This window comes from Rattus norvegicus, chromosome 13 (genome assembly GCF_021556685.1).
Source record: "Rattus norvegicus strain SHRSP/BbbUtx chromosome 13, alternate assembly SHRSP_T2T, whole genome shotgun sequence".
Classification (NCBI taxonomy): domain Eukaryota; kingdom Metazoa; phylum Chordata; class Mammalia; order Rodentia; family Muridae; genus Rattus; species Rattus norvegicus.
The window spans coordinates 54,376,513-54,402,411 of record NC_141546.1 but is presented as its reverse complement, the minus strand read 5'-3'; the positions used below and the strand labels follow the sequence as shown (position 1 = coordinate 54,402,411).

General features: G+C 36.2%; 1 protein-coding gene across 3 annotated transcripts in view; it reads right to left on the bottom strand.

Moving 5' to 3' along the window:
• Positions 1-25,899, bottom strand: part of Kcnt2 (potassium sodium-activated channel subfamily T member 2) — a 402,380-nt gene that overhangs the window by 214,692 nt on the left and 161,789 nt on the right. For all 3 annotated transcript variants that reach the window (XM_087580809.1, XM_087580810.1, NM_198762.2), the window contains 4 exon segments: positions 8,442-8,622; positions 7,202-7,366; positions 4,376-4,512; positions 1,853-1,916 (listed from right to left, as the gene is read on the bottom strand). In XM_087580809.1, the coding sequence (XP_087436935.1) occupies positions 1,853-1,916; positions 4,376-4,512; positions 7,202-7,366; positions 8,442-8,622 (547 nt within the window).

Genomic DNA, 25,899 nt, shown 5'->3' with positions numbered 1-25,899 from the left:
CTGATTCCTGAATATGTTACTAGGCAGCTGTCATTGGGACAGTAGAATTAACATCAAAATACAGATACTCCAGGGAAAACCACAACAGATATGTGTTCCACTATGTTCATAGCAGCCTTATTTGTAATAGTCAGAAGTTGGAAACAACCCAGATGCCCATCAACCAAAGAATGGACACACAAATACAGCTATTAATACTGAAGATATCATGAATTTTGCAGGCAAATGGATGGAATTAGAAAAATATCATCCTGAGTCAGGTAAAAAGACATGCATGGTATATACTCACTAATAAGTGGATATTAGCCAAAAATATACAGAATACCAATGACATAATCTACAGAATTCAAGAGGGTTAGCAAGCAGAAGGTCCCAAGTAATGATGCTTCAATCCCACTTGGGAAGGAGAAGAAAGCCATGATTGGACAGAGTAAGGGAGGGACCTGAGTGGGAGAAGGGATGGGGAGGGGAAAAGTGAATATGATTAGGTATTGCAGGGGGCAGGAGAGAAACCTTGAGGGCTACTAGAATTTATAGAAATATGTAAACTTGGGGGTGGCTGGGTGGGAGGACCCTCTAGAATGTACCAGAAAACTGAGAGTTGAGAGACTCTCAGGACTCAAAGGGAGGGGCCTTAGATGAATTGCCCAGAAGTGGGGAGAGGGAACTTGTAGAGTCTACCTCCAGTTGAAAGACTGGCCATCAAGGAGAGGGATGATTGGGTTCTCATCCCACAGTGAAAAACTATGACCCAGAATTCTTCCTGCCAAAAAAAAAAATGCAGGGACAAAAATAGAGAGGAAACTGAAGGAAAGATGGTCCAGTGACTGATGCAACTTGGGATCCATCTCAAGGAGAGAATGAATCTAAGACCTTACATTATTACTGAGGCTCCTGTGTGTAAGGAGCCTATCATGGATGTCCTCTGAGAGGCCCAACAAGCAGATGAATAAAACAGATGCAGACACTTATACCCAACCAGTGGACTGAAATAAGGAACCCCTGTGGTTGAATTAGAGAAAGGCTGGAAGAAGTGGAGGAGCCAGTGACCCACTGGCCCAGCAATGTGGCAGCATATAGGAGCTGCTCCTAGACCCCTGTCACATATAGAGCAAAGAACTGTCTAGCCTGGTCTCAGTGAGAGAAAAGCCTAACTCCTGAGAGACTTGAGGCCCCCAGGGAGTCGGGAGCCCTGGTATGGGGGAGCATCCCCTTGGAGAAAGAGGCAGGAAAAAGAGGAATTATGGGAGAGCAGACCAAAAAGGGAGTAACAACTGGACTGTAAAAAAAAAAAAAGGAAACCATTCTCTTAGAAGCTGAAGTCATTATTCAGTAATTTATTTAAATTAGTTTGATTTACACAAGTTTGGACTTAAAAATAAATCATGGGAATTCTTTTAACTCAAAAATTACCAAAAAGAGCACGAGGAATCCTTCTAACCAATGCACATTTCCAGGTCTCACTCTAAATAACTTCAAAAGAATTTCCAAATAGTGTATTTTTTATGAAGAAATTCTCTAGTTGATCCTATTATAACATGCTTGAGCCTTCTGTCTCATTTGAAGTTGGGGAAGTGTAGGTCCTTCTAACAAAACTGTATCTCCTAGGAAATGTTCAGAAGATTATTAGAAAACACTTTTGTCAGTGCAATGAACAATGTTTTTAATGTTAAAATAAGCATGGCTAAGGAATAGATGCTTAAGTTTAGTGAACACCTAAGGTTGCAAACTTTGATTATGGTAGGTTTTATTTTTTTCTTCTTTCTGTTTCCTTTTTTTTTTTAATTCAAATTAAGATAAACTCTTGTACGGGCGAATCCACAGTTTACTGAAGGGAGATTAGGAAACTTACAGATGATGTTCTATCGACTTCACAGCGGCTACTCAAAATGAAACAGGCCTCAGCATTGTCCATCCTAAACACAGACAGAAAACAGAGTAACCATAGTGAAGAGCTCCCGACTGAAGTGACGATGTCAATGCCTGGTCCGCGTCACACACGTGTTTCCTTAACCTGAAAGAAGAACTATTGGCTATCTTGCTGAGCTTGACTACATCAGTGAGACAACAGCTTGCACACTCGTACAGCTCCAGAAGTAATGGCACAAAAAGCAATTGAATTCGCTTTTTTTCTGATTTCAATTTATCTATGTATACATACATATGTGTATTTTTATAAATATTTTCTATAATTATACAATATATTTAATTAATATTTTATCTTGCAAACTTGGGTCATTACATTATTATTATTTTATGGCTAACTCATTCCCACATCATTGACTCAGAGAGAAAACAGATATACTTAGTGGATTTAACTCAAACCCTACTGTGTCTCCAGGAAGCTGTTCAACCTTTTGTTCCAACCCCCTTTTTGTCATGTGACGGTTCTTTATTTCTCAAAGTTAGTAACGAAAGAATATATTTTAGTCCTTCATAAGTAGAGATTTTAAAACACTAGGATGTTTATTTTTCAACTGAGTAAAGCTTTATCTTTCTGGTACACTGTGATAAAGTTAGATGCTTCAAAATCTTTTTTTTTTTTTTTTGGTTTTTATTGTTTGTTTGTTTGTTTTTTGTTTTCTCTGGAGAAGAGAAACAAAAAGCCCAGGAAACTAATCCAAATAAAACAATTCTGAAGAAAGTACTGTGGGAGGTTACTAAATAACATGGGTATTGGATAACATTTTCTAAGTATCATTTTCAGTAGTAATGCAGTGACGTCATGCCACTGACCTTTGGGGCTCTTGTGGAGGCACCTACTCCTTGCTTCTTGCATGGAGAATTATGGTGAAGAATGTATTCATTAAATCCTAAATATTATATATGAAGTTAGGGTTTGCAATGAACGTACACTGGATAATCAGTCACCGTGACATATTTCTCACTACAGAGTTTTGAACAGTGAGAGCTGGCCAACAGTCCCCTTATCATAGTTCTTCTTTAAATTGTTCATTTTTAATTTCTATGAAGGGTTTTCTGTAAATGTGAGCCCTTTGTGGATTTAACTATCACTTCATTACTAATAGTGATAGTTAAATTTAAATAGTATCTATCTGACATAGTTACTGCTAAAACCAAGAGCTCGGATTTAATTCCCTGGGGGACAGGGGGGACTTCCACCACTCACACCCTTATCAACACACTGTGAAGCTGAGTGAAGAACCCACCTCACAGTAATTTAAGGATATTCATTTATAGAGACAACAAAATATACAGGTTTAGAAGATACAAATGTGGAAACATCTTCTAAGTACCCCAATGATTATATCAGTATCAAATAAGAAATAGCGAAGTCTTCAATTCACATGAGAACTTGGGAATATCTGACTGTTCATAGAAGTGTCATATGGACTGTTTAACAGAGATCTACTCTAAGACAAAATTTATGCTGTTACATATTTAACATTAACTGTTCATTTTACTGTGGTAATTTCTGCTCACTGTTGTGTTTTTAAAATTGAATCATTAAATAAAACATACCTCGGGTAAATTTATTTTACTCTTATTCAAAAGTGATGTGAAAATTCCTTCCTAATAGGTATCTAAGCATCATTTGAGTCAGGAGGGTCATGCACACAAATATTCATTGATTAACTACTGTAATGAGGAAATCTTCACATTTAAATTAGCAAATAGTAGCATCCAAAAATTAAGAAGACACTGTCAAAATTTTAAAAGCAACAGAAGGCATTTAGCAACCCCTCCCCTACACCACCCTCCCAGGAAGCTCAACCTCTAGAGGTTCCAGGTTTTAAAAGGGAGTTGTTTTGTGTTGGTCCTGATCCTAGATGACCTCAGTCTTTCAGCTCTTTTTCAACCTCTAAGGCAGTGTTGGAAGACACATTTCCCTTAACAAATGTCTAGGCCAAGCCATCTTTTAAAGCCTATTGACAGGCATATGCACAATCTGTGAGCAACTCAGCAGGACCTCCAGCTCCAAGGACTCTTCAGACTTTGACCCTGCAAGACAAAAGGTGTTGCTGAAGAATGTTCCAAGTTTCTTAAAATTCAAACCCTGACTCCTGCTTTGATAACTCATATAATATTTAGTTCGAGGTTTTTGTCTTTGTAAAATATAACCAGAATTGTGAAACTGGGAGATACCTCTAAGAGGGAGTCTGAATACCTTTAGTTCATCTCTGACAGCAAAGGTAATTTTAGCATGGAGATTTACAGCATGTAGAATTATTATCCTAAATATCTGGCCTAAAATGAAAGTAGGAAACAGGAGCCTACTCTTTTAGCACTGTTATTCTAAAATTGGAAAGGCAGAGCTAAATTTTATATTTAAATACAGGTGACACGCAGCTCGCAAAGGTTGGGAGAGAAAAGTTATCAAAGGGCTGAAAATGCAAAGACAAGAGATTCCTACTTTGCTCTCAGGAGATCCTGGTCTTTAAGGGCAGAGCCTTGAAGGTAGATCACTCTCTGGGACCACATTGGAATCTGTAGCACTCTCCGAACTTGCACATCCATCTCCGTGGGACACAAAATCACCACATAATAATCCTGTCAAGGTAGAATGAAAAATGGCACAGACACAATCATGCTTCATGTTATCCTACACAAAACATTTAAGAATTTTTCTTTAATTATGATCCAGTTGCAATGAATTCCTTGTGATAAGTAAAAAAAATACATTTAAACTTATAGAAATTAAATAAGATTGAACTATGATAAACATAATGTGAGAAATGCGAACAGGCTGAGCTATGGCAGTGGCATTGGTACCAAAGAAGAAATCATGGAGTGCAGGCCACACACTCCTTCAGTTTAGATATCATCTTCAGTTGAGTAGAGACAGAAAGGTTCAAGAGTCAGTACATAATTTAAAGTGTTATTTTCGTACTGAAACTTATCAGTTAATTAATTGATATTATGTTATGAACCTTGGAACAATTTCTGATGAATAGTTGTATAGTTTGGAGTTTGTAGATATTTTGAACAAAATGATAGGTGATAAAAAATTAGCTTGACATCAAACTATTTTAAAGTGTCTCATCATTTTAAGACCAGGGGAATGCAACCATAATGATGAAATGACTTAATACTAATCTATAAGACTTTAAGTTCAATAGTAATTATTCACTATTTGGTTGCTCTAAAATATAGCTACAATAAAACGTTTAGAATTTAGATCTTGATGTTGTTATTAAATAGAGTCGATCTATTCCATTTTAAATATAATATACAATATTTATAAAGAATATTAAAATATATATTAAAAATGAAGAGCATAAGACAAGGATGAATAGTGCTAAATCAAGATACCATGAATTTCTGATATTACTTATGAAATATATTTCCATTCAGCTCGGGCTCAAGTTTTAATCACACATTCACTCAGGAAATACAAAACATTGGTGTTTTATTCAGGAAATTTTCACCGGTGCCCATGTGTTTGAGACTCTTCCCCACTTTTTTTTTTCTATTGGTTTGAGTGTATCTGGATTGATGTGGAGGTCCTTGATCCACTTGGACTTAAGCTTTGTACATGGTCATTAGAATGGATCAATTTGCATTCTTCTACATGCTGACCTCCAGTTGAACCAGCACCATTTGTTGAAAATACTGTCTTTCTTCTATCGGATGGTTTTAGTTCCTTTGTCAGAGATCAAATAAATGTTCATAGATGTGTGAGTTTATTTCTAGGTCTTCAATTATGTTTAACTGATGTATCTGCCTGTCTCTGTACCAATACCATTCAGTTTCTATGACTATTGCTCTGTAATACTGCTTGAAGTCAGGGATGGTGACTCCCCCAGATGTTCTTTTAATTGTTGAGTATAGTTTTCACTATCCTGGGTTTTTTGTTTGGTTTAGATCCAAATGAATTTGCAAATTGCTCTTTCTATCTCCATAAAGAATTGAGTAAGAATCTTGATGGGGATTGCACTGAATCTATAGATTGCTTTTGGCAAAATGGCCATCTTTACTATATTAATCCTGCCAATCCATGAGCATGGGAGATCTTTCCATCTTCTGAGATCTTCCTCAATTTCTTTCTTCAAAGACTTGAAGTTCTTGTCAGACAGATCTTTCACTTGCTTGGTTAAAGTCACACCGAGGTATTTTATATTATTTGGGACTATTGTGAAGGATGACATTTCCTTAATTTCTTTCTCAACCTGTTTATTCTTTGAGTAAAGGAAGGCTACTGATTTGTTTGAGTTAATTTTTTATCTCGACACTTTGCTGAAGTTGTTTATCAGGTTAAGTAGTTCTCTGATGGAACTTTTGGTGTCACTTAAGTACACTATCATATCATCTGCAAGCAAACAACTCTTTCTTCTTTGAACTCAACTAATTGCATTAAAAATCATCTAAATCTACTTTGTCTTAACAACTTTCAAAGTTGAAATAAGTAAAGATTTTATGTGCACACACATAGCCTACTTTGAATTCATATTTGTGTTTCTTTTCATTATTTTCTAATATTTTATCATTTAAAAGGACTTTAGTAGTTAATCACATTCCAGATCATAAATGTACAAAAAGGAAATGTTCAGGGCCATGGATGGTTTGGCAATTAAAAGTGCTAGATGATCTAGCACAGGACTTGAATTTAGTTCCCAACACCCAAACTGAACAAACAGCACACAACAGCTCTCAACTTTCAAAATCAACTCTCAGGGTTCTGGCCCAATACTATAGCTTCTGCAACCACCCATGCACTCATGCACATTCACACACATGCAAACACACTAGCAAATATACATACATACATACATACATACATACATACCACAAACACATATAGCACAGAAATACACATGTACAAGCAATGCATAAAAATTGAACCTTTACAAAAACAATTTCCATACCCTCACACTCCTATCAGCAAAACTTATAACTACAATTTTGCAGATGGTTTCATTGTTTTATTATATTTTATATTAAAACTCACTGCTTCATGAAATTATCATTTATGCTCTTACCCAAAAGAGAAAAAAAATCCTTTAAGTCAAGTAAATATCCTTTTTTCCCGCCTGTCTTTTGGCATAGCTACAGAAGGGATTGTCGAGGCTATTTATTTCCCCAACACTTTTATTATGTGCCCCGATATATTTGTAGTCTTTTATTAACCCTTTTTATATTTGTTTGCATAAATAAAAGTTTACCAGGATGCGGGCTGCAATATTGATTAATGGGCAATTAAGTATGATTCAGTACTGTGCATGGCATAATTCATATGTACCTGCAGTCTTGGATGTGCATAGAATTCATTCAAAAAATCCATAAGCAAGTCAATCTTCAATGAGCTGACACACAGAACAACATGCTTCTCAGTCTGAGCTCTGTGTCGACTATAGTTTCCTCCCGACTTTTGTCTCTCCATCCACAAATAGGCCAGCTGTTCAAACTGTAATGAATTTTCCACATGAGAATGCAAAACACCACACATGAAAGCGAATGCCCAATACAGTGCCCCAGCTGTTCTCAGTTACATGGCATTTCTTACCCTTAAAACAGGTGAGTATCAAATTATCACTACTACACAACAGGCTGACCACATGATTTCCAGAGAGATTTCAAACGAGACCCAGGGGTTTCAGGTTTTCAAAGAAATGCACTAGAAAGAGTTTACTATTATACCATCTCAGACCACAAAGGGGCTGGTCCACCTGCTTTGTGTCCAGGAAAGTCTGATGTAATATGCCATTCATTAAATGTAGTTTAACAGCTCTGCCTCTTTTTCTCCAAATTCTTCTGCCCTGTTGTTTCCATATCATGCATGGGGAGGCTGCTGCTTATCGTGCACAATGCCTCATGCTAGCTATGTGGACATGAGTACTCTAGTGAACTGGGTGGTGTTATAGAGGAAGGTATGGGAGCTAGGCATGACAGTGTGAGCTGGCTAAGCTTGTGTAATGAGCATGCAGGTTTAATTTGCATTTATAGTGTTGTGTTCTTGGCTTGTTCATTCATGGGAAACCAGGATTCATTACAAAAAAAGAAATGAAGACTAGTCATTGTTCATATCTCTGACCCGTGCAGTCTCTCCAAATGCTTGATAATGCACACGACTTGTCAACTGCATGCTTTATTTGATAAACATAAGAAATTAACTTTAAACCTACTGCAATTTATGTCTTTGCTTTTTCCTTTTCTATTTATTCTCTGAACATAATCCTTAATTTAACATCCTATAACTTAAAATTATTTAATAGTTAATGACACCACATAATTTATATTTTTGAAAAAATATTGAAATCGAATTAAATGGAAGCAATCAAGTATGCCAGTGAGGGAAAAGGCATCTAATAAAATTTATAAAAACATTTCTGTGACAGTGTAAGCACTTCGTTAAACTATTAATAGCATATCATATAACACCAGTGTTAAAGAAACAATCAAGTACATTTTTTATTAATATAGAAGTTTCTAGTTTACATGGCTTTGCACATCTCTACAGAGGTTAACAGGGCTCTGTTTACCTGTATGGGGAGAACTACAAGAGCAACGCAGATCATAGCAACAACAAAAAGCTTGGAGGACCATGTTTCAGGAGTAACATCCCCAAAGCCCACAGTAGAAAATGTCACAATGCAGAAATAAAGGGAGTCAAAGAGATTGAGTTTCTTTCCAATTCGTTCCAGATGCTGAATTCCACAAATGCTAAAAGAAAGGCAGATATGCATAATAATTAAGAAGAGCATGCGGGAGACATTATTTTTTCATATTGTTCTTTCAAAATGAAAAGATATTTTATCCTATTTTTATTCATATATAATTTTACACAGAGCAATATAGCTTTTAATCATACAAAATAGATACAGTTTTATTTTAATAGCCAAAAAAAATGTTAACTACACTAGATAACTCTCAGAGATATTTACTGCATTTGAGGGGAAAACAAACCTATAAATTTCTAAGTCTAATACCTTTCAAAACAGCAAAAGCCTTTCTTGTTTAATTTAGGAAGAATAAATGTATTATAATGTATTGTAGGCATACATATTAATAATACAGAAAATCATGGGTTAATAAAAACAAATATAGGTTGAACACTGTTGCTACCCCAAACCTACTCGATATTTTTTCTCTTGTAACAGTGCTGAACATGGTTGAAGTTTTCAGAAGTATTGAGGATCCTTCCCTCCATATCATTAAATGGATTATTGCCATTATTCTGGAAAGATCTTTGCTGCTAGGAGCATATATTGTACATAATGTTTCTTTATTCCTCTCAATATTTTATTTTGTTCCCAGCATTTTACAATGGAAAAAGAAGAACTCAGGCAACTTCAACCACCTTTATGTGGTACTTCCCGGACTTTAGAACTACGACACAGCAAATTTCTGTTCTGCTCATTATAAATTACAGTCAATTCTGCCATACCACAATCTGATACACAAGTACCTCTCGAACAAAAGCCTATATTCTAAGACAAACATCTACAGATAGCACCTGATATGTAACAGGATTCAGTATAGAATTTCTTACTGATAAAAGATGTCCACAAATTAGAATTGCTAAAATTGAAATAGATATTGCATCATTAAAAAGTAGAAAACCATGATTGATAAATATGTTGTGCACATTGAAGAGTAGCAATAAATTTGCAACAGTAAAGCCAGTATGAAACGACAATGACTTGCACAAGGATGTTGCCTATTAGTATTAAAATATGAGGACTTTATGGGAGTAAAAACTCGTTACAGTGGTGTTCTCACACATGCACATAACCACTTTTATAACAGGAAGGTAATAAGCACACCAATGGATTCAGTCATTCTCCATTCTGTAATATGGTGATAGAGGAAGAAGACATTGCCTTAGAATTAGAGAGAAGGCTATCACCAGACACCAATTGGGCCAGACCTTGATGTGAGACATCTTATCACTTGATTCTGTTGGAAAGGAAATTTATTAATATATAAATTACTCATTCTCATGTATAATTAAAGAAATAGGCCAACACAGATATCAAAACTAAGTACTGGGTTTAGAATGATATTGAATTGAATGGTGATAATGGCAATTTTTGCAGGGTTCCTGAAAATAGGTTTGTAGTGGATTAGAGAAGGAGTCAGTAAAATGTTGGTAGAACAATATATATATTGAAGATGATTCTGATGAGTCTGAGGAAGAGATACATTTTTTAGAAAGCAGAGGAAAAACAATATGTGTAACACAGCATCATAACAAGAAAGTGTTAAGTCCGTGACTTTATGAAAGACAGAATTTAAGAATGATGAACTAGAAACTTAGGGAGATTCTCTAAGAAAAGAAATTTGGATGTTTCATGGCACCTAATGACTGTATTCTAAAATCAGAGAAGACAGACATGGTTTAAAGATAGATATTATAACCAAAAAGAAAGCAGCATGACCTAACTCAGAAGATATTCACCCTGGTCAGACTGTTAAAAAATAAAAATGGTTCTCATTTGAAAAGACCAAGGGTCGGAGATTAGTAGGATAAGGGAAGCCAGATGCTATTCGTCCACACAATAGAAAACGGATACTTAAGTCACTCTAGAGATTGTTGAAAACATCATGACTGCCCGAAGCCAATGATAACATGGTCTGGGATTTTATAGTTGTTTTAAGTAAGCAACCCAAGGCATGCAGTGAATTTCTGGGTTATGTCCACAGTAACCTTAGCTCTCTGGTTCCTTCAATTTGCCCCAGAGCTCTCGATTCTCTTCATTGCATCCAAGTGCAAGACTACACAAGAATGTGTGTTTGATGAGACTCCTCTGGAAAAAACAGATAAAAACCTTGGGCAGTGATCTCTTTGGAAAAAGTGGCCAGCTGTTTGGAGCATGAAGTCCTGGAAGAGTTTCTTTATCTAAATATAAAAGAAGGTATTTCTGCCCAAGAGAAGTTGCTTATTGTTGGATTGATACAGTAAGGTACCAGTAGGATAATGTCTAGAAAGAATTAAGGGTGAAGCTTCCTCAGACAACTCAATAGAACAGGAACAAGCATGCAACACCTGGGAGAGCTAGGACTCCCACACTCTAAAGTGATGATTCCTGGGTGGACAGTTTCCAGAAAGGCCTTTCAAGGGAGGCTTCTTTCCAAGTTCATAGGAGCAAACTTTTCCACAGGGTCTAGGACTTATGATGTGGAATTAAACTATTCTCAAGTCCAAAGACCTCATATTGTTTCTCAATTACAAGGTTTTGAACTTATTAGTTGATATAGGAAGTTAAGATTGAGAACGGTTGCTATAATGATATATGTTTGATTGCTTTCTTACTGGCTTTTGTTTGAAAAAAAAACTTAAATGTACCCTCTTAAATATGGAATTTCTGATGCAATAGTATTAAGCACTGAGACCTTTAGAGAGGTCAAACCATGAGCACAACACTGGTGAACAGGAGTCATAACTTTATAGTAACTAGCGAAAATTAACTGGCTTTGCTTCTACCTCTCATCATACGAGGACATGGAAACATGTCTGAGAAATGTAGCAAACACTCTCATAGCAGACATGGAATGTGTTGCTCCTGGCCTTGAATACTCAAGCATTGAAATCTAAGAAATAAAAACATGCCTCTTAAAAATCACCCATTCGCAAGCATATGGATAATAGCAAAAATAGACTAGTACAATTAAATGTACTATTTTGGGAGGAAAGAGAGGATAACATAGGGATGCAGAGAGAGCGAGAAGAGAGGAAGGAATTATATGAAGCAAGAAGAGGAATTAAATACTGATGGAAGAAACAGGCATAAACTGAAATAACCAGAGTGAAAGAAGTCAACTGGAAACAGTCCACAGGATTCTGTTTATGAGAAATCTCAGGAGAACAGACAGAAAGCAGTTTGGCAGTCGCCTTGCCTGGGAGTATGGTGGGATGATGTAAATGTTCAAAGTAAATATGATAAAATGTGATTGAACTCACACTTCAGATGCGTGAATTTGATGATGTGTAAATTATGCTTCTCAAAATCTGTTAAAACTCAGTGTATACTTTTGGACAGCCACTACAGTGTCTGTATGTGGGCAGACAAGTCCTGCTCCGAGGACAATGAAGAGCAAATGGGTTCAGGAGGTTTGATTAGGAACTTTGAGTCACAAGTGCTCCCAACCCAATAAGACAACTTTTGTTTGTATTTGTTCTTTTGTCTTTTGCTTTTGCCTCGTTACCCATATTCAATACTGCCAATGTAATTAAGCTATCAGATATAATCTCACACAACCAATGAAAAGAAGTGGATCCTAACAACAGATGTTCCTTATATAATGAAATATCTTTTAGAATATAAGTTTACATATAATTTAAAATACTATCTCATACTGCTTTATTTTATTATACATGGACATTTCGGGGATGTCCCTGTGTGTGTGTGCATGTCTCAGAGAACAGCTTTCAAGACTCAGCTCTCATCTTCCACCATGTTAATTATAGGGAGTGAATTCAGGCTGTCAAGATCGGTAGCATGTACTTTTACTCACTAAGCCATCTCAAAGGTCCTAAACACAGCTTTTTCACTTCACATAAAATAGAACTTTAAAATTGAATTAATCTACATATTTTACAGATTCAAGTATATACCAAGTCCTCCTCAGCCATAGCAAGGACTATGTAACATGGGACCTGCCCCAGGAACACATCTAGCAGGGCTTGGGTCTCCAAGACTATTGATGGTTGCTGTGGGCATAAGCTTGTTTGCATGAAGATATATATATATATATATATATATATATATATATATATATATATATATCTTCTACATCCTTCTTCCAGGAATGTCCTCTCTGCCAATGCTAATGACTCCATGATAATCAGAGACAGTATGAGTCCAAGAATTGAGGGTGTATCTAAAGTTTCAATCAAATGTGAGAATGCTATGACCTTCTGGACAGCCCTCAAGGACATGAGAAACAACTCTGAAAACATGAGTTCAGAAATACATAATTTCTTAACTTTGAAAAACATAAGGATGCAATATGAATTGTACAGGGAGCTTCATAGATCTAAAGCAACAGAGGTAGCTGCTCCATGAGCCAGCTTGTCAGAAAGGTTAAGGAGGGAGATAAAGAGATTTCGGGAGTGGTGGTCACAGAACAAGATCATACCCAGCTAAGTTTTTTTTTTTTTCATGCTTACAAAGGCAGGCAGACTCCTGCGTTCAAGGTGAGCCTGGACCAGAGAGAGTTTATGTCAAGGTGCAGGTTTGGTAGGAATGAAAGTTTCAGGGCAAGGTCCCACACAGCTATCTTACTGTCTGTGCTTATGCTTTCTGTCCTTTTCTACAAATCAAGGGGCTGGGGTTACGGGATGCTGATTCATGAGCCTACACAGGACTAGGTGTATCAATAGTCCATCATTTGTTACAGAAAAAAGGAACTAAGAAATCTTTTGCATCCTTGCCAAGTTAGTGGCTACTGCTGGAGTCTGGGAAAGACACTGTACTTGGTTATATACCCATTTATGACCAGCCAGGGTCCAGAGGATAGTTCTGCACCCATAGACACACAGAAGAATAAGGCACAGCTCAGTGGCTCTCAAAACAAAACAAAAATATGTGAATGTGGAAAGGAGATGTAGAAGATAATAATGATGTGAGGAAAAAGAGCTGACTGAAGTTGCAATCATTAAAATGCAAAGTATGAGTATGAACTTATCAAATGAGTTCAAAAAATTTAGTTTTAAAAGTCACACACACACAAAAAAAAAAAATCAGAAACCGTGTGGAACTGGTAAATACGTTTGGTGCCTTTGTCCTGCTTTGAGGTCACAGGTGCACACATATCTCAAACTCAAAAAGAAGTTATATTTAATATATGCATTTTTAGAAATTAACTGGATCTTAATTAGGAATGAGACAGTTTGCTACAATACTTCAAAAAGTCCATCAATTTTTACAAATATTTAATTACCATTATATGAGATATGTAAGAATTATAATCAAGGAAATACGTCCTTGCTCTCCAAACAAATGATTATTTGTAACTTCTGCATTAGTTGTATTTAAAAAATACTTAAATGATGCTGGGCATAGTAGTAGATGGTTGTTATTTCAACAGTTCAAAAGTGGGGCCAACAGGACTTGGACTTCAAGGTTATCTAGAGCTAGTCTGAGTTTGAAGCCAGACTGAGCCACAAAAGACACAAGACTTTGTTTAAAAAAATTGAAGATTGTGTATGACTATATATGTATATATATACATATATATAATTTCTTGTATATATTCAACATGTTAAATAAAATTTTGTAAATATGACATACATTGGAATTAAACTTACCTATATTATATAATAATTTCTAACTAAATTGTATAAATAAAATATAAACAAATGAATAAACTATGAGAAACATTAATTCAAAAGTAACAGCTAAATTTAGTAGTTTATGTCATATTCTACATATATCTGAATAACTGAATTAACTACTTACTAGGCAAGTGCTTGACCGTCAGTCTATTATGTTTCTTATAGTAAATACAACAATACTGAGTTGACTTATCCAGGCTAATAAGAACGAGAATAGTCAGGGAAACATAGGTTTTATATTTTACAGAAAAGGAAACAACTATCAACATTATAAAAGAGTCACAGCAATGAGCTATAGCCTATCCTTTACTGTCATTATTCTTTTTTCTAAATCTTACTAGTTTTGCTTTATTGTCAGGGGTGAGTGCATGTGTGTGTGTGTGTGTGTGTGTGTGTGTGTGTGCGCACGCGCGCGCGCGCACGTGCGTGCATGCGTGTGTGTGCGTGTGTGTGTGCGTGTGTGTGTGAGTACATGTGTGTATATGTGTGTGCGTGTGTGTGTGTGCGTGTGTGTGAGTATATGTGTGTATGTGTGTGTGTGTGTGTGTGTGTGTGTGTGTGTGTGTGTGTGTGTGTGTGTAGTTCATCCTTAGCTTTTGTCAGGTTTGAAAAATTTTGCAGAATTATGCACAGGCCTATCAAATTCTAAACTAAGAGCATGCATACTATATTTTTAAAACATTTCCAAATTCATTCTATTCTAATTATTTTGAAATTTTACTTATGATCTAAGTTTGTTGAAAACAAAAGCAAATGTCAAGACATGATTACAAAATGTCACACACTGAACTATTTTAATTGAATAACAACTTCCTAGTCTCATTTTCTGATCCGCATTAGAAAGAGTCAACATGGTAACATGGTATTTGTATACTTTTATGGAAAGGGAACTGTTTTGCATACAAACAACACAAGATAATGTTTCCCAAAACAGTTGTAATTTGTTTATTACTCTGCTAATCTTTCAAACTAAGTACATACTTAGATTATTCATATTTTAAAACTAATTCATCCAATTCTAAGAAAGCCATCAGGAGGGCTGGAGAGATGGCTCAGTGGTTAAGAACAGTGACTGCTCATCCAGAGGTCATGAGTTCAATTCCCAGCAACCACATGGTGGCTTACAACCATCTGTAATGAGATCTGATGCCCTCTTCTGGTGAGTCAGAACACAGCTACAGTGTACTCATACACATTAAATAAATAATATTTTAAAACAAGAAAGCCATCAAGAAAGAGTGCTTTCCAGAGAGCTAAATAGGTCACTTTGTGGTAGTGATTAAGGCCAAAACAATTGGAATACTAGAAACAGCTTTTATTAAAGAGTACACAAAATTTAATACTGAACTTATGGAATGGCCATTTTACCAACAACTCTGAATCTTACAAAACACTTTATAAGGACTTGGAGCTATCAGATGATGAAAATATACTTTAATATAGATAACTATCACTTCATTCGCAGATAAAGAGCTGCGTATTATTAAATGAAACACTGCTTTTCTCTCATCACATTTGATGAGTTTTTATTTTGTATCTCTATGCAGAGTGGCTTTAAGTAACAGATTTACTGATAAAAGCTGTCCTCAAATATCACATATTCATAATAAAAATCTTCTATTTGCCTTTAAATAAAAAGATAGAGCTTTTCAATCAGTTAAGTACAGGGTAAAACCTTTAATTATGTCCATAATTTAAGGTAGCTGAAGAATCTTACAATGCATTTTTATTAATAGTATCTGCAATTGAATATTTTAATCATCTTGACACTGCAGTGTCTATAATTCAAAGTTAATATTGTTATGTGACTGGATAGCTTTTTCTCTTACAACTTTTCTAATTAAAATAAAACTTTTAATATTCTCTATTGCTTAAACTTTAAAAATAATTTCAATTTTAAACCAAAAAAGAGCATATCAACGTTTTCTACTAAATGTCTTATTTATTTAATATACATAAAATTAGATGCATTATAGTGATTTAGTGGAATATTAAAATGAATACATAGTCATTATAACAATGTACTATCCAGCACATATACATACAGCCACCAAACAGTACTGCTTATGTCAAGAAGTGCATGCTGACAGGAGCCTGTTACAGCTGTCTCCTGAGAAGCTCTGCCAGACATGACAAATACAGAGGTGAGTGCTAGGAGCAAACCACTCAACTTAGAATAGGGTCCCTATCTGAAGAGTTAGAGAAAGGACTGAAGGAGCTGAAGGGGCTTGCAACTCCATAAGAACAACAATGCCAACCAACCAGAGCTGCCAGGGACTAAACCACCATCTACAGGGTACATAGGGACAGACCCATGGCTCCAGCTGCATATGTAGCAGAGGATGGCTTTGTTGGTCACAAAAGAGAGGAGAAGCCCTTGGTACTGCCAAGGCTGGAACCCCCAAGGTAGGTGAATGTCAGGGCAGGTAGGCGGTAATGGGTAGTAGGTTGATGGGGGGACACCTTCATGAAAGAAGGAGAAGAGGAAATGGGATAGTGGGTTTATGGGTGGGAAATCAGAAGAGAGAATAATATTTGAAATGTAAATAAATATAATTCAATAAAATGTTTTAAAATGAAAAGTAGAAAAATTTTAATAAAAATAATTTATATGAAACTGTTGATGTTTGATCATGCTGTATATTGTAAAGATAAGTACAGGCCCCAAGACCTGGAATGTGACCCCAAGTTATTTCTGATTCGTAGATAAAGATACCAACAGCCAATACCTAATCAGAAGAAACATAGGTGGGGTGTAGGCTTCCTGGGCTTGGGATGGGAGGACAACTGAGCGGAGGAGAAGAAAGTGAGGAGGAAAAAGAAGGAGAAGCAGCCATTGGTTAGGTGAACAATAAAACATGGCCTCGAGGGCTGGTCAATTAAAGTTAAGAGCAGCTCAGCTGAAACATACTAAGTAGTAAGAAATAATTCGTGGTTATAGATAGAAAAATAAATTCTAATAGCATAGATGGTAAGTATCTATCCGGCACTTGTGCTGTTCAAGGGTTATTGTAAATATAAAGGCTGTATCTTATCGGGGAACTAAAGACTCAAATTAGTAACTGAGATTTAGTAACTTCTACAACACGAAACTAGTGGGTACCATAACATCTATCTTGTATTTCATAATAAGAAATATTACTCTAGTGATCACAAGGCTCTCGTTTTGAAAGCTTGATGAACTGACTTCAGATCCTGGAACTGACATAAGGACCACACACAATGGCACATGTGTGTTAATTTCCAGTTTAGCTGAGAAATGCCTTCTGTCAAATTGGAAGTATAGACTGCAGAAATAAAAGTTTGGTGATGATTCATTTGATAATAATAAATGAAGCAGCAATTCTCAACCACTATGGGGGTCAAATGATCCTATCAGAGGTTCACCAAAAACCATCAGAAATCACATATATTTACATTTTGATGCATAAAGGTAGAAACATTACAGTTATGAAGTAGAAACAAAAATAATTTTAAGGTTGAGGATCACTGCAACATGAGGAACTGTGTAGAAGTTTGCAACATTAGGTAAGAATATTGAGGTTATCTAAACTTTGGTTCTAGCTCTGTGGTAACCTGAATAAATTCCTTGATTTATTTTAACTTCTTAATCAATTGAAAAATAAATGCAATGATATTAACATCATTATTAGCTATTATGAGAATTAGATGAGCAAATATTCCATGAATCACCTAGCAAATAATAAGGTTTAATTAATCTCTGGATAATTTTGCAATTGTTTCCAATTCCTACATGAAATATAAGCATAGAAATGAGTTTAATATAATTATTAAATTTATACACAGAATTAACTATAACAGATTACATATTTTTATAGTTCACTTGTTTACACTGTGTGTATGTCTATATGTGTGTGTCTGAAGAGTTCAGTGACAACTTACAGAACTAGAATATTTCTTCCATGAGGGTCCCAGGTAAAAAACTCAGGTAGGTAGATTTGGTAGCAAATATCTTTAGTCACTAAGGCGTTTTACACACACCAGAATTCCATTTACAGCCCTTGTTTTTTTTATAAGAATATAGTAACAACAACAACAACAAAAGTAATACACAGCCTTTGCTCTGTATAACAGATACATTTACCATAGAGATCAAAGTCAGAGTTTACAGAAAAAGACACAGCAGTACAAACAGTAGGGAAGCCTAGTGAGACCAGTAGAGAGCATCAGTTGTCATGTACCTTAGTAATGATGTGGATTAAACTGCAACAAAAATTAAGAAAAAATAAGTAACAGATTAGAAAGATAGAGAGATAGAACCATCCATTGGTTAAGAACTAGCTGTGGCCTATTCTCCTCAGCTGTTGAAACAACCACAAGAATGAACAGAAAAGTTTCTACCTGTAAACAGAGTTGGGCAATTTTCAACATAGACCGTTTTCGTTAACTATTGACAAGTGTAATCATAGTTGACCTTTAGATGTTTCGCCGTCATCATTTACAGAAACTGACAATGAATTCCTGGTAAATCAGCATGGGGAAAATATTCATCACTATTCTGGGGAAGAATTTCAACATCAAAGTAGTGACCTATTTGAAAGAATTGCTTTCCTATTACAGTGCAAAAGCCAACGACCATAGAGAGTTGAAAGATTGAGAGATCCATATATATTCAAATACACCTGACAATACTTCATATAAGACGGAATTCATGAAGAGGCTTTGAAATTTATCTTAATGAGATAATGTGTGTGAAATTCACTGGATCTCTTCTTTCTTTTTTATAATTAACCACATCCACTGAATTCCATCCAACGCTAAGTCAAATGATTTAGGTTTTGTGAACTAAACTGGATGATAAAAGTCCATGGTAGTACTCTGTAAATATATTAAAATCACTTACTCCAACAGTTACATATACACTTTATACCTTTAGTTCTTGTCCAGTACAAAATAGCTCTGGATTAATCATTTCTTAGGTGGAATTTAAACCATCAAGATAGCTGGGCAGGCTAAAACACTTGCCAACAGCTCAATGACCTGAGTTAGAGCTCTGAAATTCACAGGAAGTCAACTCCAGTAAGCTTATGCCCTCATATTCTTGCAGATTTATATGCAAAATATACACAAAATAAATGACAAATATAATTTATACATTAAAGAATCAATAGCCTTCTTCTACACAAAAGAGAAACAAGCCGAGAAAGAAATTAGGGAAACGACACCCTTCATAATAGACCCAAATAATATAAAGTACCTTGGTGTGACTTTAACCAAGCAAGTAAAAGATCTGTACAATAAGAACTACAAGACACTGAAGAAGGAAATTGAAGAAGACCTCAGAAGATGGAAAGATCTCCCATGCTCATGGATTGGCAGGATTAATATAGTAAAAATGGCCATTTTACCAAAAGCAATCTATAGATTCAATGCAATCCCCATCAAAATACCAATCCAATTCTTCAAAGAGTTAGACAGAACAATTTGCAAATTCATCTGGAATAACAAAAAACCCAGGATAGCTAAAGCTATCCTCAACAATAAAAGGACTTCAGGTGGAATCACTATCCCTGAACTCAAGCAGTATTACAGAGCAATAGTGATAAAAACTGCATGGTATTGGTACAGAGACAGACAGATAGACCAATGGAATAGAATTGAAGACCCAGAAATGAACCCACACACCTATGGTCACTTGATTTTTGACAAAGGAGCCAAAACCATCAAATGGAAAAAAGATAGCATTTTCAGCAAATGGTGCTGGTTCAACTGGAGGTCAACATGTAGAAGAATGCAGATCGATCCATGCTTATCACCCTGTACAAAGCTTAAGTCCAAGTGGATCAAGGACCTCCACATCAAACCAGACACACTCAAACTAATAGAAGAAAAACTAGGGAAGCATCTGGAACACATGGGCACTGGAAAAAATTTCCTAAACAAAACACCAATGGCTTACGCTCTAAGATCAAGAATCGACAAATGGGATCTCATAAAACTACAAAGCTTCTGTAAGGCAAAGGACACGGTGGTTAGGACAAAACGGCAACCAACAGATTGGGAAAAGATCTTTACCAATCCTACAACAGATAGAGGCCTTATATCCAAAATATACAAAGAACTCAAGAAGTTAGACCGCAGGGAAACAAATAACCCTATTAAAAAATGGGGTTCAGAGCTAAACAAAGAATTCACAGCTGAGGAATGCCGAATGGCTGAGAAACACCTAAAGAAATGTTCAACATCTTTAGTCATAAGGGAAATGCAAATCAAAACAACCCTGAGATTTCACCTCACACCAGTGAGAATGGCTAAGATCAAAAACTCAGGAGACAACAGATGCTGGCGAGGATGTGGAGGAAGAGGAACACTCCTCCATTGTTGGTGGGATTGCAAACTGGTACAACCATTCTGGAAATCAGTCTGGAGAATCCTCAGAAAATTGGACATTGAACTGCCTGAGGATCCAGCTATACCTCTCTTGGGCATATACCCAAAAGATGCCCAACATATAAAAAAGACACGTGCTCCACTATGTTCATTGCAGCCTTATTTATAATAGCCAGAAGCTGGAAAGAACCCAGATGCCCTTCAACAGAGGAATGGATACAGAAAATGTGGTACATCTACACAATGGAATATTACTCAGCTATCAAAAACAACGACTTTATGAAATTCGTAGGCAAATGGTTGGAACTGGAAAACATCATCCTGAGTGAGCTAACCCAATCACAGAAAGACATACATGGTATGCACTCATTGATAAGTGGCTATTAGCCCAAATGCTTGAATTACCCTAGATGCCTAGAGCAAATGAAACTCAAGATGGATGATCAAAATGTGAATGCTTCACTCCTTCTTTAAAAGGGGAACAAGAATACCCTTGGCAGGGAAGAGAGAGGCAAAGATTAAAACAGAGACTGAAGGAACACCCATTCAGAGTCTGCCCCACATGTGGCCCATACATATATAGCCACCCAATTAGACAAGATGAATGAAGCAAAGAAGTGCAGAGCGACAGGAGCCGGATGTAGATCGCTCCTAAGAGACACAGCCAGAATACAGCAAATACAGAGGCGAATGCCAGCAGCAAACCACTGAACTGAGAATAGGACCCCCGTTGAAGGAATCAGAGAAAGAACTGGAAGAGCTTGAAGGGGCTCGAGACTCCATATGTACAACAATGCCAAGCAACCAGAGCTTCCAGGGACTAAGCCCCTACCCAAAGACTATACATGGACTGACCCTGGACTCTGACCTCATAGGTAGCAATGCATATCCTAGTAAGAGCACCAGTGGAAGGGGAAGCCCTGGGTCCTGCTAAGACTGAACCCCCAGTGAACTAGACTGGTGGGGGGAGGGCGGCAATGGGGGGAGGGTTGGGAGGGGAACATCCATAAGGAAGGGGAGGGGGGAGGGGGATGTTTGCCCAGATACTGGGAAAGGGAATAACACTTGAAATGTATATAAGAAATACTCAAGTTAATAAAAAAATATATATAAAATAAGAGATAAAGTTAAGCCTTAAAAAAAAGTTTAGTATTATTCTCTCTGCAATAGAACTTGATTATATTAAAGTTTTAATCTTTTTAAATTTTTCTCTAACTTACCCTAGAGTTAACTATATAAATTTTAGAATTATCGATTTTTCTAGTATCAGGAATAGTAAGGTTAATTCACCAAAACCATTTCATATAAATAATAGTCCAATATAAACATACAAAGCAAGGCCCCAAACTTTATATTATTCTGCTATAGTAAAATTTGGTGGATCAGACTTCATTTCACAGAAGAAAATGCATTTCAGGCTTGAGAAAGGAAGAGAAAGCATACAAAAACGGAAGCAGGTAGCATGATTGAAGAGATAAAACAAAAATAAAAGTCCCAGTAACACCCACAAAGGCAAACTACTTTCCAAAGAACATAGGTCAAGAATGCTGGTAATAATTAGTATGGAAATTGCGTAGGAAGTTTATAATTAATGACTTTTGTTTAACACATCTCAAAAGGCATGGGATACATGTTATGAGAATTAAGAGTATGGCAACACCATTCTGTCTGTATTTGTTAAAAGGCAGTTTAGCTTCCTGGGATGATGGTTTGGAACACAACCGTGGGGACACATATAAACTTCTCATCTCCCTGCTGTTACAAGTTTTGTGACATACAAATCAAAGGGACATTAGGAGAAACCAAAGTATTTGTAGATTGGGTATAAAAGTATATGAGGCATAAAAAATGACCCTTATATATCTATGCTGTCCCACATAAGAATAGGGGAAAATTGCCCTTTTGTAAGTATGAACAACTGGAGAGGAAGTGTAATGTTTCTTAGGGATAAGAGAATGAAGAATCTTAGATGCAATGTTACTGAAATAATTGAATATAAAGATTGTAATTAAATCCCTGGAATTGGATGTGAAAAGAGCACCTTATCATAACTGCCAGGTCCTTTGGGAGAAAATTTCAAATTCCAATATAAAGAAAAAAACAGAGAGGCTTCACCATGCTTTTGACAAACCTTGGAACAAGCTCGGTAATAAAACACAAACTGATAAATCCCCTTTTCATAGAATAGATCTATGCCCTCTGCCATTTTATGTGTGACTAAGGACATGTGGAAGGAAAGATTTATACTAATGAAAATGTAAAAGTGGGCGACAAGTAGGTTCAAACAACTGGCTTGTAGCATCAGGCGACCAAATTTCAGTAAGAGTAAAAGGTTGAAAAGTGGGGTTGGGGATTTGGCTCAGTGGTAGAGCGCTTGTCTAGCAATCACAAGGCCCTGGGTTCGGTCCCCAGCTCCAGAAAAAAAAAAGGAAAAAAAAGGTTGAAAAGTTCTCCACACTCAGCACATCACTTCCCCACAGTGTCAGACAGCTGTGGTCCCCATGTCCTTATAATCCAATAAGGGAATGCCAGAAGTACACAAATATTCCAGGCAAAAGATGCCATGAAAAAATGTTTTAATGTTCTAATTTCTCCCATGTTAATGGCCAAGGATCCATTGAATTGCCAGATTCAGGCTAAGCTGTACTGAGGCCTGAATCTGGCAATAGCCTGGTAATGGAACCCGGTTACAGCTTGTGTCTCAAGCCCATATTTAACTTATGAGGATAGTTAATATCACAATACCAATTCTTGTATATTCAGACCTATCATCTTATGATATCTATAACGCTATCCAACAAGATGTGTTGCATATTCATAAATGGAGCTTGCCAATGAAAAGCCACACAATTTAATGAACTATTCTCAGGGAAGATGCTTCTGGAAATTATAAAAACAATGAACCTGTGTGGCATGTGTTTATGGAGTTTTTACATATTGAGTGTGTGTGTGTGTGTGTGTGTGTGTGTACACATATAGGTTCTATACATAAGAAGTTTGCACATTAATATGGAAAGTGTGTGTACATATTTGGAGTATATGTTCACATGTATATGGATTGCATGTGTCTGTGCAGAGTATATGGTAAGTACATAAGGAAGATATATATGTATGGGTGTATATGATAGGCATGTATATGAAATGTGAGTATATATGAATTTGAGTGAAAATAATTATTTGTGGGTTTTTCAGATAGTATAATCACATGTGCATATTCATGGTCATGACCTTTTATACATATGAAAATATTTCTTCATTTAAACATTTGTTATGCTGACAAGGGGGTCAAGTCTTCCATTAGTTTCATAATCTTTTTATATAACACTGTTTTAGCCAATAGAAGATTCGGAAAGGTTAAATGTTTTAAAGAACTATATTTTGCTTTCTTAAGAGTTAACTTTAAAAACAAACAAATATAAAATCACAAAAAAAATTTCTTTGACTTTTCATTTTTCCACGGTTTTCTTAGTCATTACTTAAATAAAATCTCAGGTAAGAAAAAAGTAGTGTCATCCCAAGTTCAAAACAGTTTCTGATAAGGGCAAGTTTTCATTCAAAACTCTTCTTTGGGAGCTGTAGAAACGACTCTGGCTAACAGCACTGGCTGTTTCTTCTGAGAGACCAGATTCAATTGCCAGCATCCACATGAGAATTTTCAATGACCTGCCATTCAAGTTTTGGGGGATTCAAAGCTATTTTCTCACTCACACAGGCACTGTATGCACACAGTGCGTAGATATATATGTAGGCAGAACAGGCACACATATAAATTACTAATAAGGGTTAATTTTAAAAAATTCACAGTTTGTCACTACAGTGCAAAAAAGCTGAAAACACAGTTTTCAACCAAATAAAAACGGGGCTCTATGTAAATCAGAAAGAACAGAGTTGGTATAAATAACTTTATGTACAGCCATAAGGAATTTTTATTAGTCTGAGTGCTGAAAGCACAAATGAGGAGCCTGGACTGACAGCCTGGAGTCCTTCTTGTACAGTTTGAACTGAGTAATAAAGGTCACCTCATGCCCAGAGTTGCTACTACTGCCCAAAGCCATGGCTATATTTATGCTGGACTATTGGTCTTGGACTGAAAATCACTTTTAAGACTGTTCAACAAATCATCCAAGTGAAACTACAGCTCTGCCCAGAGGAAATAACAGATTCAGAGAAGCTAATAAATTCAATCCTAAAGCATGTTCTAAGTTGTGAGCCCTTGACTCTCCAGAATTGTTTTTTTCCTTCCCTGCATTAATTAGTTTTACATACTGGATTCAGTTCTTAAAAATAAAGCGAATATCCAAAGCCTTCCAAAACACTAGCTTGTATGCTGTTATTTGCCATTATATGTTTAAAAACAAGTTTGTATTTACAGTTGTTAAAAACAAATAAAAGTCAGTTCCCTTCAGGCTCTCATTCTAGCTGGATCTCATTCCTTTTTGACACCAGCAGACACACAGAACCACTCTCTACCATGGATCTGATGAGTAGTCACACTTGGCTGAGATGTTGGCAGCCTCATTCAACCCTCATATGAAAAGTCTATGCTTGAGTCAACACAGTGATGCACGCTGGACAACGTGCAGGCAATGCAAGACTATAGAGTCGCCTAGCATTTCTGGCTAAATAGGATGCTGTCATGATATCTGTCCCTTCAAGATCCAGGGATTTATGAGGAAGAAAATACAGAAAGACAGTAAGAGCTAGCAGTGGAGGATAACAGGAAGGAAACAGTGTCACCACAACACAAGAGGAAGGAAGCACATAAAACCCACAGAGGCTGTGACAGCAAACAGAGCTCAGGCCAGTTTCTGTTCCAACTATGAAGGGAGGAAGAGCATATGGGAGCTCATCACTAGTGAAGTAGTAATTGCAACCAATACACTCTGAAAAAAAAGAAAATCAGTTTTCTGTAATAGAGTGACAGTGGGTGAATCAATAATAATTCAGGACCAAACCCATACCCAGAATTAGTTGTCCAATGCAAAACACACTCATTGGCTTTACTGAATTTTGTCTTGATTTTGGCATTTATTTTGCAATTGATTTCCTTTTTGTTGCTCTCAATTTCTGTTTTCTTGGGTTTTGTTTTGTCTCATTTTGTCTTGTCTTGAGAGAGAGAATAAAGTTAGGTGGTTACAAGTAGGAAGATTTACTTGGAGTTATCGAAGAGGAAACATGACCTACAAATAATTTGTATAAAACAGAAGATTTAAATAAAAAAAGAAAGAAAAGGAAAGACCAAAACCAAAATAATAGTGCTATCAAAATTGTTCAGTGTTTGAAGAAACAAGACTGATAACTCAACTGCA